Source organism: Gopherus flavomarginatus, chromosome 1 (assembly GCF_025201925.1).
Source record: "Gopherus flavomarginatus isolate rGopFla2 chromosome 1, rGopFla2.mat.asm, whole genome shotgun sequence".
NCBI lineage: Eukaryota > Metazoa > Chordata > Testudines > Testudinidae > Gopherus > Gopherus flavomarginatus.
The window spans coordinates 335,737,354-335,762,576 of NC_066617.1; the positions used below are offsets into that span (position 1 = coordinate 335,737,354).

The window sequence follows — 25,223 nt, forward strand, 5'->3', positions numbered from 1 at the left end:
TGCCATATATTTCATGCTATAGCAGTCTCGGATGATGACGCAGCAAATGTTCATTTTAATAACATTTAACAGCAGATTTGACAAAATGCAAAGAAGGTACCAATGTGAGATTTCTAAAAATAGCTACGGCACTCGACCCAAGGTTTAGGAATCTGAAGTGCCATCCAAAATCTGAGAGGGACGAGGTGTGGAACACGCTTTCAAAAGTCTTAAAAGAGCAACACTCAGATATGGAAACTACAGAACCCAAACCACCAAAAAAGAAAATCAACCTTCTGCTGTTGGCATCTGACTCAGATGATGAAAATAACATGCGTCGGTCCGCATGCTTTGGATCGTTATCAAGCAGAACCCATCATCAGCATGGAAGCATGTCCTCTGGAATGGTGGTTGAAGCAGGAACGGGCATATGAATCTTTAGCACATCTGGCATGTAAATATCTTGCGACGCTGGCAACAACTGTGCCAAGCGAATGCCTGTTCTCACTTTCAGGTGACACTGAACAAGAAGCGGGAAGCAGCATCTCCTGCAAATTTAAACAAAGCTTGTTTGTCTGTGCGACTGGCTGAACAAGAAATAGGACTGAGTGGACTTGTGGGCGCTAAAGTTTTACATGGTTTTATTTTTGAATGCAGTTATCTTTTTGTACATAATTCTACATTTGTATGTTCAACTTTCATGATAAAGAGATTGCACTACAGTACTTTTATTAGGTAACTGAAAAAACTATTTCTTGTTTTTTACAGTGCGAATATTTATAATAAAAATAAACAAAGCGAGCACTGTACACTTTGTATTTTGTGATGTAATTGAAATCAATATATTTGAAAATGTAGAAAACACTCAAAAATATTTAAGTAAATGCTATTCTGTTATTGTTTAATCATGTGATTAATTTTTTTTAATTGGTTTGACAGCCTTACTTTATACTTACATATTTCATATAATTCTGTACTCCATTTTGTTGTAAATAAGAAGGGGCTTGTGTTCTATAAAATCTCTCTGTTGAATCCAAATATGCCTTCTCAAAGTTATCCCGATAAATCTGAAGTTTATCTTCAGGATTAGAACAAAGGTTAACTGTAAAGAGAAAAAGCTAGATCTTATTCTAGTGTTCAGTGTTCGTATTTGACTAAAAACCAATTATTTCTCTTGCTAAATTTTTCTTTTGAAGATACTGAGGTATGTCTACTCAGCAAAGAAAAACCTGCAGCTGACCCATGCCAGCCAATTCTGGCTCAGGTAAACTTCCAGGCTCAGGCTGGAGCCCAAACTCTAGGACTGGGACTGCACTGCCAGGTGTCACATTCAGAGGTGCCTCTTTGCAACATTAAGGGCTAAAACTATTATTTAAAATGTACGTTTCAATTTTGCAGAAATTGGTGAGCAGGCTCCTCACCTGTCAGTGACAAGTTTATTACTTGCCATTGGCAAGTGCATTTACCCCACTGATAATCAATACAAAAATATTATAATGATCATTCCAACCACACCCCTTTTGTCAACATCCAGTTGAAGGCATGTTATGAACGTTTGTGAACTAGAAAGGAAGATGAAGCTGAGATCACACTGTATAAGACATACCATATGATTCTCTAACTCCAATAACAAGTTGAGAGTCAAAAGCTTCTCCTAGTCTTTCGGCATGGACCAGCTTCATTGCACTGTCCTGAAGTCGATTCTTTATATTTGAAAATATGGACTCATTCCAAGTATCTAGCATGAGCTAAACAACAAGGAAGAAAAAAAAAAAAAGGTCAGTTAGAAAAGGATGGGCAGAACTTCAAATTAAGGGCATGTCTACATGAGCACTTACTGCACAGCAAGCTGGGGTGTAAATCTGGAGAACATAAGCATGCCATGCACTAATTGTCTTTGTGAACCCTGCTGACGTGCACTCAAAGTCCTTTAAGTGTGCACTGACATACTAAAGGACGTAACAGGTCTTCCAATACAAAGGAGTTAACCTCGGAGCTAAATGTCGAATAGTGGTCCAGCAGTTGGCAGATCCAAAGGCTTACATAGAAAAATTCTGATAAAATAGCAATTAGTAAGTGAGCAAAGGGCATACAAAAAAGAAAATAATTGTTGGATTGCCTGAGATTTTCATGACAGTTAGATTAAGCTATTAGCATCCAATGTCATGTGATCACTTGTTTCTGAGAGTACAATGTGAAAATAATCGAGTTACATAGATATTACAATGGACAGTTCAGTCAATGCTGTAGTCCCCATTTAAAGAGTTACTGCTAGATAAGGGTCTCACTATTACTGGATGATTGTATCTTCATCTGGTTCTGGTAAGCAGCAAGACCTCTTAATATTTTGGTGCAAACCTCAAGGTCAGACCAATGTGTTGCATCTGAACAACACTGAAAGCTCCCTGGTGGAAGGCATACTTGCACAGAGTCAAGCACTGCCAGCCGTTCAATAATTCTACAACTAAGAAGCATATATGTAAAAGGCATATTGGTCATTTTAAAGTTAAACTGTCTGTAATAACCTTTCCTTATAAATTCTTGTATTCTTTCTGCCACACAGAATACCTACAATTTCATATTTTAAGCTCTGGCTTTGTTAATATATAGTATCTCCGTGTTTTAAATTAATTGTTGTGGTCTCAAGCTTGTAAATGCACCAACTGCTTACTTGAGATTCCAGTTTTGTTTTTCACTGTCATCGCTGTAAAAGATATTGAATCAACTTTGTTTTTGAAGGATGATTGTGAAAGGTCTTATCTTTCAGCGATTCCGATAGTGATTTCTAGGAGCCTACTTTTTTGGCAAGTTTGGTAAACATAAAAATTTCCATTCTGTGCATCATACAATTTATTATAGTGGGTCTCTAATGAAATGAAGATGAGTGTTTGAAAAAGTTAAGGAGCATAAAGACACCCTTTAGCCTGAGCTGCTCCATGAAACCAAACTCTACCCTGACTTCAGTGTTTTATTCTTAAATGTACTAGACAGAGACATGTTGGAATTGAATTAATGCTCAGAAGAGAGCAGGTAATTTTTGAGTGTCATTAAAATAAAGGTTTCAGAGTAGCAGCCGTGTTAGTCTGTATCCGCAAAAAGAACAGGAGTATTTATGGCACCTTAGAGACTAACAAATTTCAGCATAAAAGCTTTCATGGGCTACAGCTTATAAAGACTTTTCTTAAGTTGTGTTTCTTTTGTTTCGCTCTCCTTTCATATTTAAAAGAAAATTTAAAATGAAGATGTCAGTAAATGTATACATTACAATTGCTTTTCTTTTAAAATTTCACTTCAGAGTAGGTAGGTGAAATACTTAACTTTGTATTTTGATGTACAAAGATTTATTCAAGAACAACTTGTGAGCTTTAACGTGATACTGTGACGGTCACCTCTTGGAACGGGAGAGGAATCTCACACTCAAAATGAATAAATGCTCATTTTTTAACACCTGGAAGCCAGCAAAGCTAAGGATTCTCAATGTGAGCTCATCACTCTGTCCTAACAGCCAACTCTAAAGGATTTATAGTAATGGTAAGATATACAGTAGGTATACCACTTATCTGAGATTTTAGCGACACATGTCCAAACAAAAATTTAATTTAAAAGCCACAGGAGAGTGAAATTTTTGGGCTGCTACTCAAGACAAAATGGTTAATTTTTTAAGAGGTCTAAAATGCATGATCATAATTCAAGCATTTCAAAAAGCAGTCTTCCAACTTACAATTTTCAAAGCAACAATAATATTGGCTCAGAGATTTATCGAAAATGGAGATGAGGAAGAGGTGTTTCTTTTCAGCAAAGACTGTTTTTCAATATTTTTAGCTATCTATCTCGGTACACTTTTTAAATTGCATGAAAACAATCAATACGAATTCCAGGGAAACAAGTTAATAGATGCTTAGAAAAGATGATCAGCATTATCTTGAGCAACAAAAAAGCAGATATAATCAGTGCATGCCCCCAGCCTCAGTTACTTTACACTAATGATCTTCTTCACTCAGTTGCCAGATCAGTTCCCTTTTGTAATTCTGTGCAGTTTTTGTATCTGATGGTCACATAAATTCCATGCTATTTAAAAGTATAAATTCCCTTACTTCCCAAAGAGTAGGGAAGTGTCCTACATGGAGCAGGAGAGATTGCCCTTGAATAGCCCCATTAAGTGCCCTCAGTTACAGCTGTCCTTGCTAAGTACCAACCAGAGCTTCATCAGTAACACATAATTACTACTCCTTAATGGTCCCGTAAATGTAAGCTCATTGACCTCCTGTATCTCAGGCTGCAAAGAGAGCAAGATTAGAAGTATTTTTGTTAAATAAATCATTTTACAGAGATCTATAACTATTTTAAAACACAGGGAGCTGCCATGAACAGATGAAGGAAACTGTCAGAGTTAGGGCAATATTCGGTAAGTGGCAGAGGAAAACTATGGGAAGAGGAGTAAAAGTTGCACGGTAATTTAAGCAAAGTGATACTCCAGTACTATGAGGTGTTTTTTTTTTTTTGTTTTATTTTTTTTTACAATGGCAGGTTTTATTGATAAATAGGAGGGCAGGAAAGGGCGCCCCAGCAGGGAAGATCCCTAGGCCTGGGGAGCAAGCCAGCCCCTGGGGTCCTTAGCAGCTACAGACAGCACAGCTCAGTCCCATGCAGCCCCTTGGCAATTTCATCCTTCAGCTGTGGAATGCATCAACACTAAATCTTTTATGTTCTGTTACAAAACTCTGACCAGAAAGTGTCACTTACCTTTCGAACAATACTGTCTTCCACATTGGATTTCTTGTTGCTGCCTTGCTTACCCATTAAAGTAATTTCTAGTTGACAAAATGGTTTGGGCAAGATATCACATTGTGTAAAGAATTTGCGCCATTCTACTATGTATGCTTTTAGTAAAGCTGTATCATCTTGATGACTCAGTACTCTCTGAAAGAAAAAAGCAGCTCATTTGTAAATAAGTTTTTACATAAACAACAGATGGCTTTGTCTACACGGTACAAGTATTTTTGGTATAACCCAAGATTTGAATTTAAAATGATATAATCCCTCACGTAACCACTCTGGTATAAGAATGGCTTTTTTGGGTTAGGTTATGTTGCCTGTGAAGAGATTTGGCTTTTCTTGGTTTTATTTATTCTTACACCAGAATAAATGTCCACATGGGGGTTATATCAGCATAGCCTGTCTACACAGGAAAGTTTCACAAGGACTATCTTCTACCTTATATGCAGTAGAAAGCCGAATTCAATGTGATGTACTGATCTGGCTTTAGCCACCTGAACTTTTCACATTTATGCTGCACCAGCTCCTACAGGTTACAGCCAATTTAGGCATGATGGGCTAGACATTGCATAAACATAAGCTTACAAAAACAGCAACCAGTACAGATCATGCCTAAGGTCTCAATTCGACAAAGCACTTAAGCACGTGCTTTAGTACCAATAAAGTCAAAGGAACATCAGCACATGTAAGCGCTTTGCCATATAGGGATAGTCTGCTGTATCTGGGCCTAGAAAAGGCTTTGTTTGAGTGAAAGGCCCTTTCTGAGTTTGTAGGAACACATTTTAGATTTATTTTTCTTATACAAATTTTTGTCTTTGCACATCTTTCACTCTCTACAAAAACTTTTCTGAGCACACTACAACACTATTTCATATGTATTTTAATTTAGAATAAACTCAAAACCAGGAGTCAAGTCAACAATAGACCAAAGCTACTGAAATACAAATGGCCTATGGAGCTTGTCAAGCTGTTAACTCATTAGTTTTCCGTCAGAAGACTATACATTTGACCATTTCTTAAGCAAAACCATGAATATGCTAGTGTAGTACTGAAGCCAGCTAAAACAAGTAAAGAACTTTCTTGCATTTAAGAGTTAATATTTATTTCCAGACATTTTCTTATAGAACACAAATTCTGGCTTTATCAATCTGACAGCTAATAGTCAAAAATACTGGTAATTTTGGAAAAATATTTAAATAAACCGCTACCCCGATATAACATGACCAGATATAATATGGGTTCACATACAAGGCGGTAAAGCTCTGGCACGCTGCTCTGAGCAGCGTGTTAACGGTGCCGGGCCAGGCTGGGGCCAAGGGGTTCAATAAAGGGCAGAGGGTCTCAGAGGTGGTCAGAGGCTCCCCCTCTCCAGGATCTGGGGGTGCAGGAGCTGTGGGAAGGCACTTTTGGGGGCCCCGCAGTCCCAGAGTGGCCCGAGGGATTAGCAGGGGGTCTGGAGCAACCTATTCCTTTTCCCTTGCCCTGGCCCCAGCTGTGTCGCTCGGGGGAGGGGGCTTGGGGGAAAGAATCCCCCCTGCACTCACCAGCAGCAGCGGAAGCGGAGCAGCTGGGCCCCAGCCCACTCCACTGTGTCAGCTCCCAGCTGCGGCGCTCCGCTTCCTGCTGCAGGTGAGTATGGGGGCCATCCTTTCCTCAACCTCCCCGCACTCACCTGCAGCGGGAAGCAGAGTGCTGCAGCTGAGAGGTGGCAGAGTGGAGTGGGCTGGGGCTGCACTGCGCCGCTTCCCGCTGCAGGCGAGTACAGGGGGCGTCCTTTCCCCAACCTCCTCACACTCACTGGCGGAGGGAAGCGGAGCAGCCCAGCCCCAGCCAGCTCCACTCCACCAGCTTACAGTCATGGCGCTCCACTTCCCAGCACAGGCGAGTGCAGGACCTTTCCCCAGCCACCCCCCAGGGACACAGCTGGGGCTGGGGCCACGTCGCTCCGCTTCCCACCACAGGTGAGTGCGAGGGGGGCATCCTTTCCCTGACCTCCCCGCACTCACCAGGGGCAGGAAGCAGAGTGCCACAGCTGGGAGGTGGCGGAGTGGAGCGGGCTGGGGCCGGGCTGCTCCACTTCCCGCCACTGCCGGTGAGTGCCTGTCATGGGGCAGAGGGGTGGTGGGGGTGCATAGGGGTCGGAGCAGTCATGGGACAGAGAGTGGGGAGGTTGGGTGGGGTCCTGGAGGTGATTAGGGATGGGGGGGCGGTCAGGGAACAAGGAGGGGCAAAGCAAGTTTGATATAACGCGGTCTCATATATAACAGGGTGAGATTTTGTGTCTCTCGAGGACCACGTTATAATCGGGGTAGAGGTGCATCTTTGATCTGATCTCTTCATCTTTTTTCATAGGCATTCAAGGTCTCTTCACTGATGGCTAAATTTAGAATATTCTAGCTACTTCTGTAGCAAGTTAGACAGCTTGCAGATCATATCCTCAGAAATGAATTTTCTAGGCAATAAAAACCAGAACTAGAAAAGGGGGTTTATTGCTCCTTTTCCAGCTCTTTCTCTAATCATACAAAAAGAGATCACTTCTGATGCTTAACTTTGCCTCAAGTCAAAGTTTCAGCAGTAAGTGCTTTTATTTATAAGTCAAAGAGGTAAGCGAGTGAAGGAATACTTCCCAGGAGACTCCCTGATAAATATTTTTGTTTATCCAATAATGACCAAATCTCCTCCACAGTATATAACAATCATTACCTCTTTATTCTCAAGAACAGACTGAGAAGTACTTAATCTTTCTGGCCAAGGTAAACACTCAGGATAAAATGAATTGGTTAATAAAAACTTTTCAGTACAATTGTGACATTCAAAACAAGGACCACCAATGCCTAAAAGGCAATTTTCCATTGTGTTAGAAATTACTGGAAAGAGTCATGTTTGGGATCCAAAGAGGTTCACTGTTATACTTTTATTTTTTTAAAAGGACAGTGTAAATTATTGAAGGTTGAGAACTTACTGCCTGTGCTTGTTTAATAAAATCAAGGATGTCTTCTTTCAAAGCTTGATGGATTTTTGCTGGACCTTTGTCATCCCACAAGCAAACTGCATGCACATCCCTAGAAAACAGTTTATACATCTTTCAGTAAGAACCACACTTAGAATTTAATGCAGAAATGTACAAAGTCTAAACAGTTATATTGAAGTAGTTCCCCAAAGGAAGTGGGTGTACATTCCACATACTAAAAATGAAATCCCACCAATACAGTGACTGTTTGTGAATGAGGGCACATGCCATCTTTTTTTCTAAAAAGCCTTTGACATGTAATTTTAGGTTTTATCTGATAAACACCCTTAAGAGGAAAAAAAAGAATAAAATAAAATAAAATAGGTGTTGATCCAAATCACACCAGAAATGGGTACTTGTATTTGAGGGCTACAGTACAGTAATGCAGTCTATGGAAGCGTGACTTCTAAAGACTAAGAGTGTTGCATACTTATTGGTCAGTGTAGGCTTGCTGGTAAGCACTAAAGATTCCCTAGTACGCTTTAACATAGTGCTTTTGAAACAGTAGTATGCTGAAGTGCACTAGGAAACAATACAGAGAGATTACTCATTACTGTATATGATGAGAAATGTATATAATATACATTATTCATTACAGTCTATAAAAAGAGAAAGCACCCAACCTCCCCAATTATTGACATCTACATAAAATGCAAAAATTCCTAAAAATAAATGCTGAAAAGTGAAATACATAAACCTAAAATGATGCCTTAATAATATTAGATGTAACACTGAAATTTGACAGTCAAGCTGTATAAAGTCAGGAACTGAAGTAATACTCTGTCCTTCACTTTCCATTTGAGTATACCACAGGGGCATCATTAAAGTTCATAAAGCACCAGAGGTAGGGAAATAGCCCCATTATACGGATATGAAAGTGGAGACCCAGCAGGTTTAAATGAATTGGCCAAGATCATGCTGTAACTCTGTGGCAGATCCAGGAAATGAGCCTACATCTCCTGACTCTCTGTCATCAAATAAAAGGTTGTCTGTCACTCACAACAAGTAAGACGATCTCCACAGCTTCTCGATATAGTGAAACATAGATAAACAGCTGCACCAGTATGAATATTAAGGTCCTAGTCCTGCAGTTGGATCAACACGGGCAGACACTTATGCCTACATGGAAACCCAGTGCCTTTAATGGGACTCCATTCTCTACCTGTGTGGAGCTGGTTGCAAGACTGGGATTTAAATATGCATTTTGAACTTGATATATTTTCCTACAGTGCCTTCTCCAAAATGTTCCTACTTAAGTTATTAAAACTAAACATTTAAAGGCAGCATGAGAACTGATCCATGCTATACATGAATTTTCAAATTTCCACCATTTTAGTTGTTTTAATGAAAAAAATGGTACAGTAGATCCTCCAAGTTACGAACACCAGAGTTACAAACTGATCGGACAACCACACACCTCATTTGGGCCTGGAAGTATGCAATCAGACAGCAGAGACAAATAAAGCAAATACTCTACCGTACAATATATATGTTAAACTATTAAATAAATAAAGGGAAGTTTTAAAAAAATTGACAAGGTAAGGAAACTGTTTCTGTGCTTGTTTCATTTAAATTAAGATGGTTAAGAGCAGCTGAAAACTTTTGAAAGAACGACCATAACGCTGTGTTCAGAGTTACGAACAACCTCCATTCCTGAGGTGTTCATAACTCAGAGATTCTACTGTACTCAGACAAGAAAAAGACTTACTCACAGTTTATTACTTTCTGAAGATATTCACCACATAAGTATCAACACTCTTGAGTCTGTTCCTTTGCAAACCAAGGTGGGAACTCCAACTTCTAAAACTACTAATTTGTTCTAAAGCTACTAGTCCCAACAAACAGAATCATAACCTAGTACTAATTATATGTATCATTAAGTCCTAGAGGCCCCAATCAGGATTTATGGCCCATTGTGCTGGGCACTGCAGAGAATAAAAAAGTAATCTAGTGACTGAACTGGAAAGTAGGCAATTTGGGGCTCTAACGAAGAGATTTTATGTACCGAGAAAGCTGATACCTCTCCAAACAGGAAGAGGATGCAATTTCACTTTATTTGGGGAATATTTTAAGAAATGATTGGTCAAACCTCTCTTGTGAAGGGGCTTTATAACACTGACAGATCAAGTCTTAAATAATATCTAGAGGTCAGATCTAAGCAATACCATACCATTTAGTGAATGCATTCAAAGAACTCCATATGACTATCCTGAAAATCTCCTGGATGGCCATAGATTAGAAGCTTTCTAATGTAGCAGACTTGACAAGAAATAGTCGTTGCAAGCTTTAAAGCACCAATATGCTGCAGTCTAACAGATTCACTCAGACACTTTAAATATGATTCTTTTGGAAACAGCAAAACACTCATTTCGTACCAAAATAAACAGCTGGATCACTTTTAAGAAAGTTGTTTTTTTAACATGAAACATCTGAAGGAGGACTAACAGGAGTGGCATGCAGACATGGGAAAACAGTAGCAGAGGGATTGACTGATTAAGGTGGGATTATCACCATCTTCTGAAGGAGTCTAGCGATGGTACAAAATGGATCTCTCTCTAAATCAACAGTTCTCAAAACTGTGGCTCACTTATTAATTCAAGGACGCGATGTGGCAGTCTGTGATTATTGTTGGCCAATCAGGGTGCTGAGGCTTCATTGTCAGTGAGCAAAGAGCCTCATTTCCAGTTATTGCAAAGAGTCTGAGGGCTTGGCTACACTCACACTTTACAGCGCTGCAACTGGGGTGTGAAAAAACACCCCCCCTGAGCGCTGCAAGATACAGCGCTGTAAAGCGTCAGTGTAATCAGGGCAGCAGCGCTGGGAGCGCGGCTCCCAGCGCTGCACGCTACACCTGTAAGGGATGTGGTTTACATGCAGTGCTGGGAGAGCTCTCTCCCAGCGCTGCCGCTCTGACTACACTCACACTTCAAAGCGCTGCCGCGGCAGCGCTTTGAAATTCCAAATGTAGCCATACCCTCACATCCATAGAAGCAGATGGAAACAGAAAAGGAGCAAGCCTCCACTAGAAGCCATTCCTATATATGAGGAGAATATGCTTAGGGATTACAGAGGCCAGCCACCATTTGAACCCAAGAGCTGCCAATGAGGCTAGTGGCTCCCTCTCCCATTAGAAACAGAACATCCAGGGAAGTAAAGGAGAAGGTAAACAAGTAGCCAAGCAATACATTCAAGGAATCAGGGAAAGGACAGCTGTGAGTTGGATGGAACTGGGGTAGCAAGGAGATCATTAGCACATGCAAGGATTATGGGAGAACAAAACGGGGGGTAGGGAAACGCATAATGGGAGAAAAGAACCAGACAGTAAGAGAGAAGGGGACCAGGTTACAGAAGTATGTCCAGGCACCTGGTCGGAGGTAGGGGTAAAAGAACAGATGGGAGGAAAGGGAACGTAAAAAGGAAGAACAAACGGAAGCTTATTTTCTTTCAAAAGGGACAGGAACACTTACTAAATTAAAAACATCTACATACTTTTCTAACTTTACTGTTACCTAGAAGCAATTGCTGTCATTGCCACATTGACAATGACCAATCCTAAGCATGATAAGAGCTTTTCATGAAACACTGTATTAAGATGTGGTCCCAACTGTGAAAAATTTCTGAATCACTGCACTACAGCTGGAAGCTCACTTGTTCAGCAAGCTGAATCATTATTGCTCAGAAATTGACCTTCCTTTTAAGAAATTTGAGCTTACAGGTAAATCAGGGACCTCAAGAGGCACTTTTGTCAGCTTAGTCAAGAAATGTTCCATGACATGGGTGGCCTTTAAAAGTGTGGTTCTCCTCTGGAAAGGAACCAAAAATGGCACTATTACATCACTAATTCCATAACAAATTTGATCCACGTGAACACAAAATATTTTTTTTAACCTAACTGCCAGTCCAGCAAACTCAACCTGGCCTTTAAGAGTCAAGCTGGGCTCTTTTCTTCTCACTACTAATAATACAAATTCTGCAGGTAAATTATGCCCTCAGTTACATCATCATGGGTCACATAAAACATGCTATGTCAAGCATCACTGATTCATTACCACCTTTTGGGATACTACAGCCATGTCTACATGGAAAAGTTGTATTGTATAATCTAAGGAGTGGATTTACACCAATATAGTTACACTGATGCAAACCCCTGTGTAAATACACATTTCTTTAAATAAGTGGTTTTTTTTTCTGTTTAAGAGTGACTAAGCAGGGTTTAGCTAAATCAGTTTAAAAGCCAATTAAAGTTAAACCAGTGCAACTTTCCCCATGCAGACAAGGACTAGATCTTTGAATACTCTGTCCATTTGAGACCACACTGTTCTCTGATCAGGGTCAGAAAGGAACCAGTAGCTGGAATGTCAGAAGATGCCCATGTTCCATTGCAGGAGCTGGTGCAAGGTATCCCTGCTGGAACCAGTAACTTTAGAACTTTGCAATTAAAACAGGCCCCCCCGCCCCAAGTTCAATCTTAATTTTTGATCTATCATGAGTCATTAATAATTTCAGCTGACAGAGCACAGATGGCCTGATTTATATAATGGAAGGTTTACTATCTACTCCATGTATCGTAGTGAAACTGGAATAACAATAATTAAAAAAAGCTAGAAGTATAATGCTGCAATCAGTGTCAGGAAAAAAATTGTATAAGAGTTATATTTAAAAATATACAATTACTCCAATTATATCACTAAAACTGCATTATCATTTCATTTTTGAAGGACACACCACAATCAGCTTAAAGGTAGACCACTTGTAAGTCATATGCATTTATTGTCAGAGTAATACTATATGAAGTGATTGGTCACATACACAGACTTTACTGTCAAAGCACTACAAAAATCTAGTCCTCATTTCCAATTAGAGTGAAAGGTTTGCAGGAGGGTACAAAAGAAGCCTACCATCTTCAGCTGAAGCAGAAGAAAATTGTAAAAACAATAAGAAAGCTGTGCTGTTTTTTGCGTTATATTTGTGGAGGCCTGTGTCACAGCAAAACACCAACTCTTCAAAACTGTACTCAAGAGAAGCAGACACGCCAGTGTTACTATTTAATTAAAAGAATTAACCAGTATTTTTTGTTATCTATTTTATCTTGTAAATGCATCTATTTCTACATGGCCCTCCTACATCTGACTTCTATGTTATAAGCAATATTAGAGTTTTATTTCCATCCTGTTACGCAAGAACTGGAAGTTAAAAAAAAAAATCACTTACGAAAACAGATCAAACCACTGCTGTTTTGTGACAGATTCCTGGCGTAACAGCTTCAGAACAATGGGGCGCATGAAATCCCATTTGTCTTCAAACTGAAGTGAACCTTTATTCTTTAAAGAAGAAACAAAAAGCATAATTTAAATGCAGATCAAGTAAAAATGAACCTCTAAGTCAGTTAGGACAGTTTGAGAGCTTCCACATTTTCTAATACTTCCTTTTACTTCAAGTTAAGGATTACTATAACCAGAAGCTAAATAGACAAATTAACACTCAATTTTGAGTAAATTTAACAAACAGTTAGTTAATTCTAAGAGTTATGAGGTATGACCTACTTCACAGAATAGATATAAAAGAACAGTTATAAAGTTTTCCAGCTCTGTAGGTTTCCTATTTAAGATTTTTACAAATAGTAATTTATAGTAAATTACACTTAATATGTATGTTTAATACCTAAAAATCTTAATTTTGTGATTTAAAATTACTTGTAAGAATTACAGGCCTCAAGGGATTATAGTTCAATAAATATTATGATCTCATCACAGATGTCTTACATTTCCTTCCATTTGAAGTGTCATATCTACAATATTCATGTTCAACTAAATTTTTCAAGGCAGCAACTGACTTTTCTGTAAAATGCCATGTACACCTACAAATTCTGTATTGTATTTGGAGTACACGATGGTCAAGCATTCCAGTATATTAGAATAGCCAGTTGTGAATGTTTCATATTTATGTTAATGATTCTAAGCTGTAAACTTTGTTCTATGTGCCACTTGAGATATGGCTGTTTGTTTCATAAAATTTAATAGGTGATTTTTAGAAAAAGCTATACAATCGATTGGCTTATTTAAGAAGTACAACCTGAACTCTAAATGCCTATAATGTTTCCTAATGTTCATTTTTAATTCCAACGCTCTCTAGAGGAAATATGCATTCAGATCATCCATGTGCATACGAACCCTTGCTTCCCCAGTGAATTAATACAGGGACGCACTTCTTCATGAAATGCAACTTTAACTCTAAAATTCCCCAATTTTCTAACTTTTAAAAAAAAGTTTAAAGTTATTGTAAGGCACATTTTAGGTAGTCTATGTAAAGTAGTTGTAGCTAACTGTAGACAAAAATTTAGTTAAATCTGATGTTATTGTGGTAGTGTTCAGAGGCCCCGTCAGAATTGGAACTCCATTGTGCTGGGCGCTATATAAACACATACAGAGAGAGCCCCAGCCCTAAAGAGCTTACACCACTTTCACCGTCAAAAATTCATATACATTGTATTTTCATAGCTTGGCAGTCACCCCTGTGTTCCTTGTAGACCCAAGTAGCCAGAGAAATGTAGATTTCCTGATAAGCTGCACATGACACTATTTGCAAAGCCATCTCTTTGTTTATCATGAAGTACATATACCAAGGCTAAAATGCAGAATGGTGTTTCTCTAAGAAATAAACCAGTGGTTCTCAAACTATGGGTTGGGACACCAAAGTTGGTCATGACCCTGTTTTAATGGGGTCACCAGGACTGGTGTTAGACTTGCTGGGGCACGGGGCTGAAGCTTCAGCCCTGGGCGGCGGGGATCAGGTTTCAGATTCAGCCCTAGCCTTGAGTAGAAGAGCTCAGATTACAGTCCCCTCGCCAAGTGCTAAAGTCCTTGGGCTTCGGCTTTGGCCCGCCCACCCGGGGAAACAAGAATTGGACTTCAGCCCTCCTGCCCAGGGCGGGGCTCGGGCTTCGGTCTCCCTTCCTGGGGTCACACAGTAATTTTTCTTGTCAGAGGGGGTTGCGGTGCAATGAAGTTTGAGAACCTCAGAACCAGACTATTCCCAAGATTAAAATGTTTAGTGGAAATGAAAGTTCTTTTGAGCTTCCAGCTCAAAAATTCTTTAGCAAACATTAAGATTGACTATTTACCATACTACATGTCCAAGCACATTCATCCTTTCCTAAAACATTTAATCTTTCCAGATATTGTAATGAACGTTTCTCCTCAGACTAGGTGTCCTTGCTGCATTGCAATCTCATTTGAAAAAAGGAGCATTTTGTTCCCATAGGATGGTTTCCTACCCTCACATTTAACAAACCATTGTCCTTTAGGCTTCTACAAGCTCACTCTTAAACTAAGCTGTCCAGGCAGCAAGCTTCTTATGGTATTTGTTTGGTTAATACTTTAAGACTACACACACTACCCTGGCAGCAGGGAAAGGGGAAGAGAACAAGGAAGTGGAGGAGCCTCTATACCAAAGGAACCTCCTTCCATCAGGGTGATTCTCCAGGGGCAGGCACATCAGCATGGCAGCCAGAATCTGCAAGCAGTGCAGTCCAAATGACCATATGGAGGATCTGGATTTTCAAAAGCATCTAAGTAATTTAGGAGCATAAGTCCCACTGAAAGTCAGTGGGACCCTGACCTCTTATACCACACGTGGGGCCTTTTAAAAATCCAACTCCTATATATGCACTGAACCCTACCAAAAATACAGACTAGAAAAAAAGATAAAATGATAAGGATATAAAAAAAAGGATATTTACTGTACATGTTGTAATCTTACCTGAGCACAGCCCCCAACTTTTTCCAGAAAAAAAATTCTATGGGACAGAAAACATTCTTTTAAGAATACAAACTTAGAGTCTGTAGCAAATTCTGTGGCCTGGGAATTGCTGAAGATATGGGTTCTTGGTTTAACTCTCTGATGTCCTAATATACCCACTTAAACAATGACCTGTGCTATCAACCTAATTCTTAGTCTATAATTATAACTTATGTAAATATTACCTACAAAATTCCACTAATAAAATTTTAACTCTTTGGAAAGAGTGATGCAGGCTTTGTAAGCTGGCCCAATTGACCAGTCAAATAATATCAACTGACTGCCTATTTGATCATGGTCAAATATTGTCAAGTAATCCAGCAAAAATGGCCTGATGTAGGCAGCAGCCTACTTTTTGACAGCATGGTTGTGCCATCTGTTAGCAAGTCTACTTAAATATCTTGATCATCCACTGTACTATATGTGAATGTATGCAGTGTTGTTGTAGCTGTGCTGGTCCCAGGGCATCAGTGAGACAAAGTGTGTGATCCAACAAAAGATATTACCTCACCCACCTTGTCTCTCCTATACTAATGTCATCTTTTGGAGAAAAAGGAGAATCAATGGAAAGTTGAGCTTCTTGACTGGCTGCAATCTTCTAGTATACGAACAAAGATATGCATACAGTATTTGTACTAGGCCATCAATGCTGTGACAACTGAGTGAATTTTGGCAATATTTTTGTGATTCTGTGTATGCCTTATTTTTCTTCTGTGCTTTGCTCTGAGTATAAAGACTCCTCCTTTTCTGCTCTGTTCCTCCTCCTGAGGCTGCTTAAGAATCCACTATATTTGCTGCAGAAAGGAGTCGCCGCCTCTCCACCTCACCCTCCATGTGATCTGGGAGTCTGCAAAGGTCCTGGGGAGGGGGGCAGCATGCCCAAAAATATTTTGATGGGCTGGAATTGCCTGGTATACCAGAAGTTAGAAATCAAACTGAGTGGTTACTGATGATTGAAATATGAGAGATACTTCATAATCCAGAGAGCATTCCAGAAGTAGTGAGACATTAATAACGACAAATTATACAGTCAAGAAAAGTCAAAATCATTTGCATGGAAAAACTGTTCACGCTAAGTAAGTTCTGTTCTTCTGAAAACGGACGCAGACAGACTGGAAAAACACGGTGAATTCTTGTGACATTTGTCGACTTATTGTCAAAACTAGATTATTACACTCAAAACAGAAAGAAAGGGAAAACCAGTCTGGATCAAAATTTGTTTTCTTCTTTGCGTTCTCCTCTAACTTCATCTTTGGCAATAACATCATGAAGCATGGAGTCTTTTGCTGAAGATAGTGATATGAACAACAATGAAAGTGAAGCTAAAATTCCATTTCTTCTAATAAGAATTTTATTACTCCATCTGCTTCAGCACTGAAAATTCCTTACTCCTGGAAAGCCTTCAGATGTCCATCAACTTGGGATCAAGAGATTTTTTTGCATGAAGTGTCCCATGACCAGAAACACAAACTTGACCATATGAATGCTAGAGGTATTTATGCCAGCAATACACCCACCATTTCATATAGTTTTAAATCCTTATATGCTAGAATTTTTTCACAAGCAGTATCCAGTTTACAAAGTATGGCTTGCAGAATGTCTTCTGAATGCCATAGTGGACCAAAAAGAAAAGAAAGAGTTGGCATTTTTACTGGTTAAGCTCCTCATCCATGATGGCTGGAGCACTAAATGCAATTGAGGGTGTTTTCAACTTCATAACTTCACAATCAGCATTTTACCTATTCCAATGCACAACTAAGCATCACCACACAGCCCAGTAGATTGCTGACCAGTTTAAAAACAACAAATTGAGTCCATGGAAGGTTATTTTGGTTGTGACTGACAATGACGCTAATATAAAAGCTGCTTGGGCTTTACTGATAAATGAGTATCCACATCTTTTATGTTACAGACATGCTAATGGAAAGCTGTATTACATGGGTTGTGATGGTCAATATCTGACAACTTCATCATGTCAGGAGAGAAAAAACAGACAAGTTTTTTGTTGTTTTTTTAAAAGCCAAAATACCAGCAATCATTTTTTAGCATTATTTAGTACAGCACTCAAACTACACTAAGTAAGCCATGTCCTACATATGGGGCATCTTCTATTAAATGTCTCAAAAATCTTCAGATACTAACAGCCTTCTAGCAATCAGTTGCTGTTCCAAAAGGGGTGGCTAGGTACTGATCCTGAGTAATCCACACTGACATTCTTGATGATGAGATCTTTTGGACGCAAAACTCAATCCATTCAGAATATAGAAAAATGATCGTTCTACACTGATGCCAAGAATAAGCTCCTAAAGGTTAAGAAACATTTGTGAGAATACTGAATAGTCCACTTACAAAGGCAGAAGAGAAAAAGATAAGACCCAAAATAATAGCATTGAAAAAAATCCCTCAGCGTAATGCTGCCTACCATCTTGATCCACACTCCCAGGACCAAGACCTTTCTGATGATGAATTTGATTCAGTTTGTGACCTTGTTGGGACTGTTGCAAATTGTAAAAGATCTCCAAGCAAACAAAATTCTGATGGAAGTAGCAAATTATAAAATAAGAAGCAGCTCGTTCAGTCGTAGAACAATATGGAGTACAATCCCAGCAGCTGAATCAAGACAGCTTGCTACTTCATCATGACTGAAAGGGTGGGGTCCATTTTGCTATAGTGGCAGAAATTCTTTTAACACTATATGTACTACTTCATGTATGGAAGAACGTTTTTTAATTTGAGGAAATCATCCATTCAAAATCCAGAAATAGACTGAAGACCTCTAGTGCTGAGAAGATGGTGACTGTGTATCACAATGTAAAATTAAAGAAGAAAATAGCAGATGAAGCGTTGACTCAATATTGATCAGATGAAAAGGAAGGAGGAGATACAGATGAATTTGATGACAACAAAGATATAGATGAAACAACTGAAATCAATAAAGAAGATAATGAAAAGTAAGATGAGTAATGAGTTGGCCTGTTGCCTACCTAGAATAAGTTGCATTTTTAATTTTTTTTATTGTTTATGTATTATTCATTTCTATTTAATTTTTTATTTTGTAACTGTCCAGTTTTCTTTCATTTTTTAGAAATTCATTGTGTTTCATATTTTTCTGAGTTAGAATAACTAGTTAAGTACCATACACACTCATTCATAAGCCAAATTTTTTTAGTAAAAAAGGGAAGCACCAGAGAAGGGAGTCAGCTTATGAATGGGTATAGAGAGGGAGAGGTGGGACACAGCCCCTCCCCACAATAGAGGAAGCAAGGAAAGGCAGCACAGCCAGCAGAGCTAGAAGGGAGGAGGCGAGGCCAGAATCTCCCTGGTTCTGGCCACACAGCTCCTCCTCAGCCGCTGGAGCACACTGCGGTGAGGCCAGAGACATCCTCCCCTGGCTCTCCCCAGATAAGATGGGAAGGGATGGGATAGGGAGAGTGTTGGGGTTCTGGGCTAGGGGTGGGGTCATGTGGGGGGTGGTCACTGGAGTTACTCCCCTGACCCCCAGCTTCTCCCCCCCAAAAAAATTTCCCCACCAATTGCTGTCCCGGCCCCTCAGGGTAAGCAGTTGGCCCACTGGGACACTTTGTTTACTTAGGTTTACCCTCGTGACTGCGGACACTCGAAGGTAAACAAACCATCTTGGCCTACCAGCAGCTTATCCTAATGGCCCAGGAGCCAAAGTTTGCTGACCCATGAATTATACGGTCAGCTTATGAATGGGTCATAAAAATTTTCCATTTTTAGTTATCCATCTTGGGGGGAGGTCGCCTTATAAATGAATCGGCTTATGATTGTGTATATATGGTAACTTCTTTTTGTAATTAGGCATAAGTATATCTAAGACTAAGAGCATAGGAGACCTTTTTATTACTGTTCTAATAAATTAGCCCTTTAAAATATTTCACAGTTTTTGACATCACTCAAACATGCGTCAAATTATTGTAAGATCAACTGACCGATTGTTTTTGGACTGATCAAATGTTTCACCCTAGTCTGAAGTAGGGACAACTCTCTTCTTGAATTCCACAAAGTATTTTTGAAAATCATGAACCGCATGGTTCTTCCTACTTCAGTTCAGTTTTCTTAAGTCTGTTGGGCAATCACTGGTAGCCTGCTTAAATATTTTCTTGTTCCCATGGCAAGATTTCAACTTCTGTTAGCATTTCTGGTCCCGATCAACTGCTCTCACAGCAAGATAACAGACTTGACAGACTAATTGTTTAAAAGAGTAGGATGCGCCATCATAAACTTGTGTTTGCACTTAGAACTTCCTGAAAAGATTTGGTTCTGGGCTGAAACTTTACAAGTATGGTATTTGTAAGTGGAGAAAACCCTGTTCAGCCATTAGGATTAAGAGAGGACTAGGAATACACTTTTTGGTTTGTTTGTTTTTTTTTAAAGCAGGAGAAAACAACTGTTCAGATTTGTTTGAAAATACAAAACAAATGCAGCTGAACTTTAAAATCTCATGTTCTGCACCTGGCTGAATAAGAACAGTCTCTTTTGCTAAGTGTGATAAAATATAGCTAGGACCTGAGCATGTTACACTTATTTATCTGATTTACAATGATTATCTTGTAAGTTTTAAGCATATATAAAATACAATTCAGTTTTAAATGGAACATACAATTAGAATGAACACATCAACAAAAAGGGCTCTCTGCCCAAAGCATCTCCCTACACTCCCACTTCAGAAAAAAACTTAATGAATAAAATCAACATTGAACTATGTCCTCAAAGCCTGGCACAACAAGGCAAGGCAATTCTAGATACAATGGTCCTCCACAGCCTCCCTATCACCAATCCTCAGCTGTTACATCTGAGGAAAGTTAGCAAAAGGGCCAGAATAGATCTTAACGGCCATGCTGGTTCATAGGAAAGGAGATTAAATCAACACCAAACATATAGCAAAAATGAGAGCCCTACTTTCTAGAGACATGGCTACAGAGGCGCAGCTCCACTGATGCAGGTGTGCTGCTGTAACACTGCTAGTGCAGATGCTTTAAGTCTATGGGAGAGCTCCCATTGACTTAATTACTCCAGCCCCTGGGAGTGGCAGTAGCTACGTCAGTGGGAGAAGTGCTGATCACACCAGCACTTGAATTGGCATAATTTACATTGCTTGGGCGGGAGTAGTTTATTCACACCCAAGCAACACAATTTATACCAAGGTAAGCTGTAGTGTGTACATAGTGGTTTTAAATATAAGGAATATATTGCCTAGGCTAAGAAGCAAATAATAAGTACTGGATGAACTTTTCAAGCAGTTGTCAAACATAGATCCACGTAAACTGCATCCACACTACAGAGAAACAACTGCAGTTGCAATCCAATAGGAAAAAGAGACTCCTACCTGGAAGCACAGCTCAGCACAGCACAGTATCTTGCAGAGAAGCCTAGCATTGTCTTCCATTCCCAACTGCTAGAAAGTAGGGCAGGAGACAAGGAGAAGCACTGGGCTTCCAGCCAAAGCTATGGCTCTGAACCCTGCTTTTGAGTACTTGAGTCTCATAGCCCTTAACCAGGGCTCCCCAAATTCTGTGATGAAATGGAATTTACTCCACAAATGGCAGAATGGCACTCCAGGCTTTCATTTAAAATAAGTATTTCCAGTTCTCAGTGTTGTGGAAAAAAAAACACATGAAATGTGACCCGAAGACTGCAGTATTGTCCGCCTCAATCTACAGACAGCCTGAAACAGTAACTCCGAGAGTTATGAACTACCCCATATTCATTCACTGAGGTAGAAAATAATAATGTAACAACCACTTTTTTAAAAAAAAAAGTCTCTAATGTTAATTTCAGGAGAAACAGCTGCATTGTAGAAATCTGGCTAAGTGTTAATAAAGAAGTCTGCAAAAGAAATTGTGAATAATGCAAATGATAAAGAAATTTATTTAAATATAAAGGATGGCTATTTCATTGATTATATCATTTGTTGTCACGTATATATTGAATACTTTTTTCTTTTTTTTAATTTATAGAAAGCTATTGCAGAACTTCCAATCACCCTAGCAGTACAGAATGCCAGGACCTTGCTGAAGGCTTAGATTCATTCTGCTGCAGAGTACATACAGCTGACATGGCCCTTTACCTTCAGGTATCGGATACATTTCATGTCCTCCCATTACACACAAAACACACCACAATGATACTGAAAAGGAAGGGGAAAAAACCTTACCCTCCACGCTACCATTTCCTGCCTACTGCAAAAAGCCAGGGAGTCCTTCTCACTCTTCCTCTTCACCAGCCCTCGGTCTTCCATATCTTCACTAGTCACAAATTTCCAGAGCAAAAGAATGATGTTTACAAAAATGTGTTGAGTTTCATTGCCATTTAAGAGCCCAATTCTGTACTCCAAAGGCAAACAGAACTACAATTGGAGAGAATTAAGGGTTTTGCCTGAGGAATGCGGCAGTAGACCTATGGTTCTGAGCACTAGTAAACCCGATGAGACTTTTGTAATTTTCATTGCTGGCTCTGAGGAAAGACACTATCAATATAACACAATTCTTTGCTGCAGAGAGTGTATGGGTACAGAAGCAGACACTCCCTTCTGCTCCCTCTTTCCTGCTCCTTGTAATCGAAGACTGAAACCTTGAGGCTGCTCCCTGTCCCCCTCAAGATAAGCCTTGGAAAAGCCACTTGCCAGTGGTGAGCACAGTATGTTCCTTGGTGATTAGGTCACTAAGCCAACAATTTCTGACAGATGTAAGCTTATATTTATATAAAGTTTCTAGCCTTCACAGTTGTATAAATAATCTTCCAAATCTGAATCCATCCAGTACGGGCTACTGAATCAGCAGACTGACAGTTCCAATGCCTTTACTGCAGAACCCAGATTTCACAAGCATTACCAAAGTGAAAATGTCAAGGCTAGCTATTTTTACTCCTACTATCCAGAATATACAGCTGTGAAACTAATAATCATGTCAATTTTATTCTAAATACTGCTTGGGAAAGCTCTGAACAGCAGCCAAGACAAGTGCTGGGCTACCTGAGAAAAAGAGTTCACCAACCCAAAAAATCTGGTCTTGTCTACATAGGAAAGTTTTATCAGTTTATGTTTTTCCAATATAACTATACTAAAATATGCACCCACAGCACTTTGTTGATGCCCATTTAGACTGCCTCCCATGTTAATTAGTGTCCAGACAGTTCTGTGCTTTTTCAAAGTAACCGCACAGCATTCTGAACAGATTTTCCCATGGTGCAATGTTCTACCACTAGCCTATGCATTCTGGGTTTTTTCCTGCACTGCATTGTGGGATTCCTACCAGAACCAACTGGAATTCTGGGATTTGGGAGTCACGTTCACAGAGGAATACACCCTTTCAAAGAGGGAGGGTTTGTGTACACTATAGATTCTATAATGGCACACCTCTGCTGCTGTAGTGTAGATGCTACACAGATGGAAAAGGTTTTTCCATAACCTTAGTTAATCCACTGCCACATGAGGCAGTAGCTAGGTTAAAGGAAGAATTCTTCCTTTGGCCTAGCAGCGTCTATATCAGGACTTTGGTCAGCTTAACGTCTCTCACAGGGGTGAATTTTTTACACCCCAACCTAAGTTGACCTAAATTTTAGGTATAGACATGACAGGAGAAGTTAATTCTGGTTGTTTCCTCACTTAAACAGCATTACTTCCATCTAACATGCAAGTATCTGCAGACAAATTTTATTTGATTTCATATCATAGTATGAGGAATGGCTAATGACATTACTATGCAGGTCCAACAAGATGATGACAGAGCTGAGCATCCAGCATGCTCATGGAAATGCAGCCTAAACTGACATCACCTCAGCAGCTTGACACAAAACAAGGACAGATGACAAAATAAAATCCTACAAGTCCACCTATGAGAGAGATCTCCACATGGATGATCCATCACACGATACTATCCTCTGGTTCTTCTCAAAAAGAAAAAGAACCAAGCCACTCAAGTGCTACTCTGGCTATCCCTGCCAGGTTCCACAGTTGACACAATCAACTGTGGTCAATGACAGGACCAAAAGCAGTGATGGACCTAAATTAGCAGAGAGATTTGATCTCTGTTGATCACCAGAAGAAAATGATAGACCAACAAGCCCAGCATAGTCTCCATACCATACCTAGGGCTAAGACTGAAGAGGGTAAAAAAAAGTTCACATGTGCCAGAATGGCAGTATCACAATCTCCTCAGTAATCTTCCCCACTTTCCAGCTCCCCAAAAACATTAGAGACACAGCAAGACTGTTAGCACTGAGAGATTATTTCTTGTGTAAGGGCCTAAGAATAATTTATTTGAGAGATGCTCACCTTGCCTTCCCAGAGGGACCATATATTAACACCTTCTCCCCCAATAAGTTGCTATAATTGTCAAAGTTTTGGACATGTGGCAGATATTTGTAAGGGAACAATAAGGTGTAATAAATGTGGAGGAAATCACTCCTATGAGAATGGTGTAGAAGGGACAGAACCTAAATGCAGCAATCACAGGGGGAAAGCACAGTGCAGAATATAAAGGATGTGCAGTAGCAGAACAAGCCAGTGAAATACATTTAGAATTATTTTAATTTTTGGTGTGTCATAAGCAGAGGCTACCAAAAGGTACTCGCTGCAGAAAATAGGAAGAAAAATATTCAAAGAATTGACGGGCTGCAGAACACATCTCTGGTCAGGGAGGAGAATATGGAAAGGAATGGGAGATGATGTACTGCTTGTAAGTAAAGAGCAGTTTACAGTGTTCAATATAAAAATAATTAACTGAATCTTGCAGACAGGAAAAAACCCTGAAACGATTAAAATCATAGCAAAATCAGGAGAAAAATATCTAAAGATAGACAACCTCTCAATAGACCGCATTCACATGATTTTAAATTAAGGCAATAAAACATCTTAAATAACATGGTCTTAATGCTCCTTGGCTGGAACGTGCATAATTTAACAATGCAGTTAAGAAAGTCATCTTTGAATTGGGGAAAAAAAGCCTAATGTAATGTGTGTGCAGGAAACACGGATAATAAGTAAACCTATGTTCAATCTACCAGGATTTGATATGTGAATTGTCACTTACAACCCCACAATGGAACCCATATAGGGCATCAAACAACTACAACTCATACTCGATGAGGACCACATCCTGAACGAAATCTTTCCTGAATCTCCTCTTCTGGCCTTCAAACAACTCCCCAACCTCATCATCAGAAGCAGGCTCCCCACAGACCAGGATCCAGCAACTCAAAGCAGAACCAGACGACATATCTGCATAACTGTCCTACACATACCTATCACAAAACGTGGTGTTCCTCATCCAGTGCACTAAATGCCCCAACAACAACTACACGAGTGAAACGAGACAATCACTATGCTCTTGGATGAACTTATAAAAAAAAATAATGAACAAAAACACCATATCACCTATGGGTGAAAGCTTTTCACTGAACTGATCATTCTATATCTGACCTCAGTCCTCATCCTTAAGGCTCTGTATGTGTCACAGAGGTCACGGATCCCGTGACTTTCTGTGACCTCCATGACTTCCGCAGCAGCCAATGCCGCCGGCCTAGGAGCTGCCTGAGCAGCTCGGGCGGCCCCTGGGTCAGTCGCACTGGCTGCTGCTGGGGCAGTCTCAGGGGCCCCCCGCCCCAAGCAGCAGGAGTTTAGGGGGGGCACCCTCAGGAC

At 39.8% G+C, this 25,223-nt stretch overlaps 1 protein-coding gene across 2 annotated transcripts in view; it reads right to left on the bottom strand.

Annotated features, from left to right (window-relative positions):
* The window catches only part of CUL5 (cullin 5), an 82,274-nt gene that overhangs the window by 38,819 nt on the left and 18,232 nt on the right, over window positions 1–25,223 (bottom strand). Inside the window, exons 1-6 of one of the 2 annotated variants that reach the window (XM_050927912.1) lie at window positions 21,741–22,070; window positions 12,977–13,086; window positions 7,718–7,817; window positions 4,723–4,899; window positions 1,586–1,727; window positions 936–1,081 (exon numbers count right to left, since the gene is read on the bottom strand). In XM_050927912.1, the coding sequence (XP_050783869.1) occupies window positions 936–1,081; window positions 1,586–1,727; window positions 4,723–4,899; window positions 7,718–7,817; window positions 12,977–13,086; window positions 21,741–21,824 (759 nt within the window). In that variant the 5' untranslated portion in view covers window positions 21,825–22,070. Of the gene's footprint in view, window positions 1–935; window positions 1,082–1,585; window positions 1,728–4,722; window positions 4,900–7,717; window positions 7,818–12,976; window positions 13,087–21,740; window positions 22,071–25,223 lie in introns of those variants that run through there. The other variant, XM_050927920.1, reaches the window with a different exon arrangement.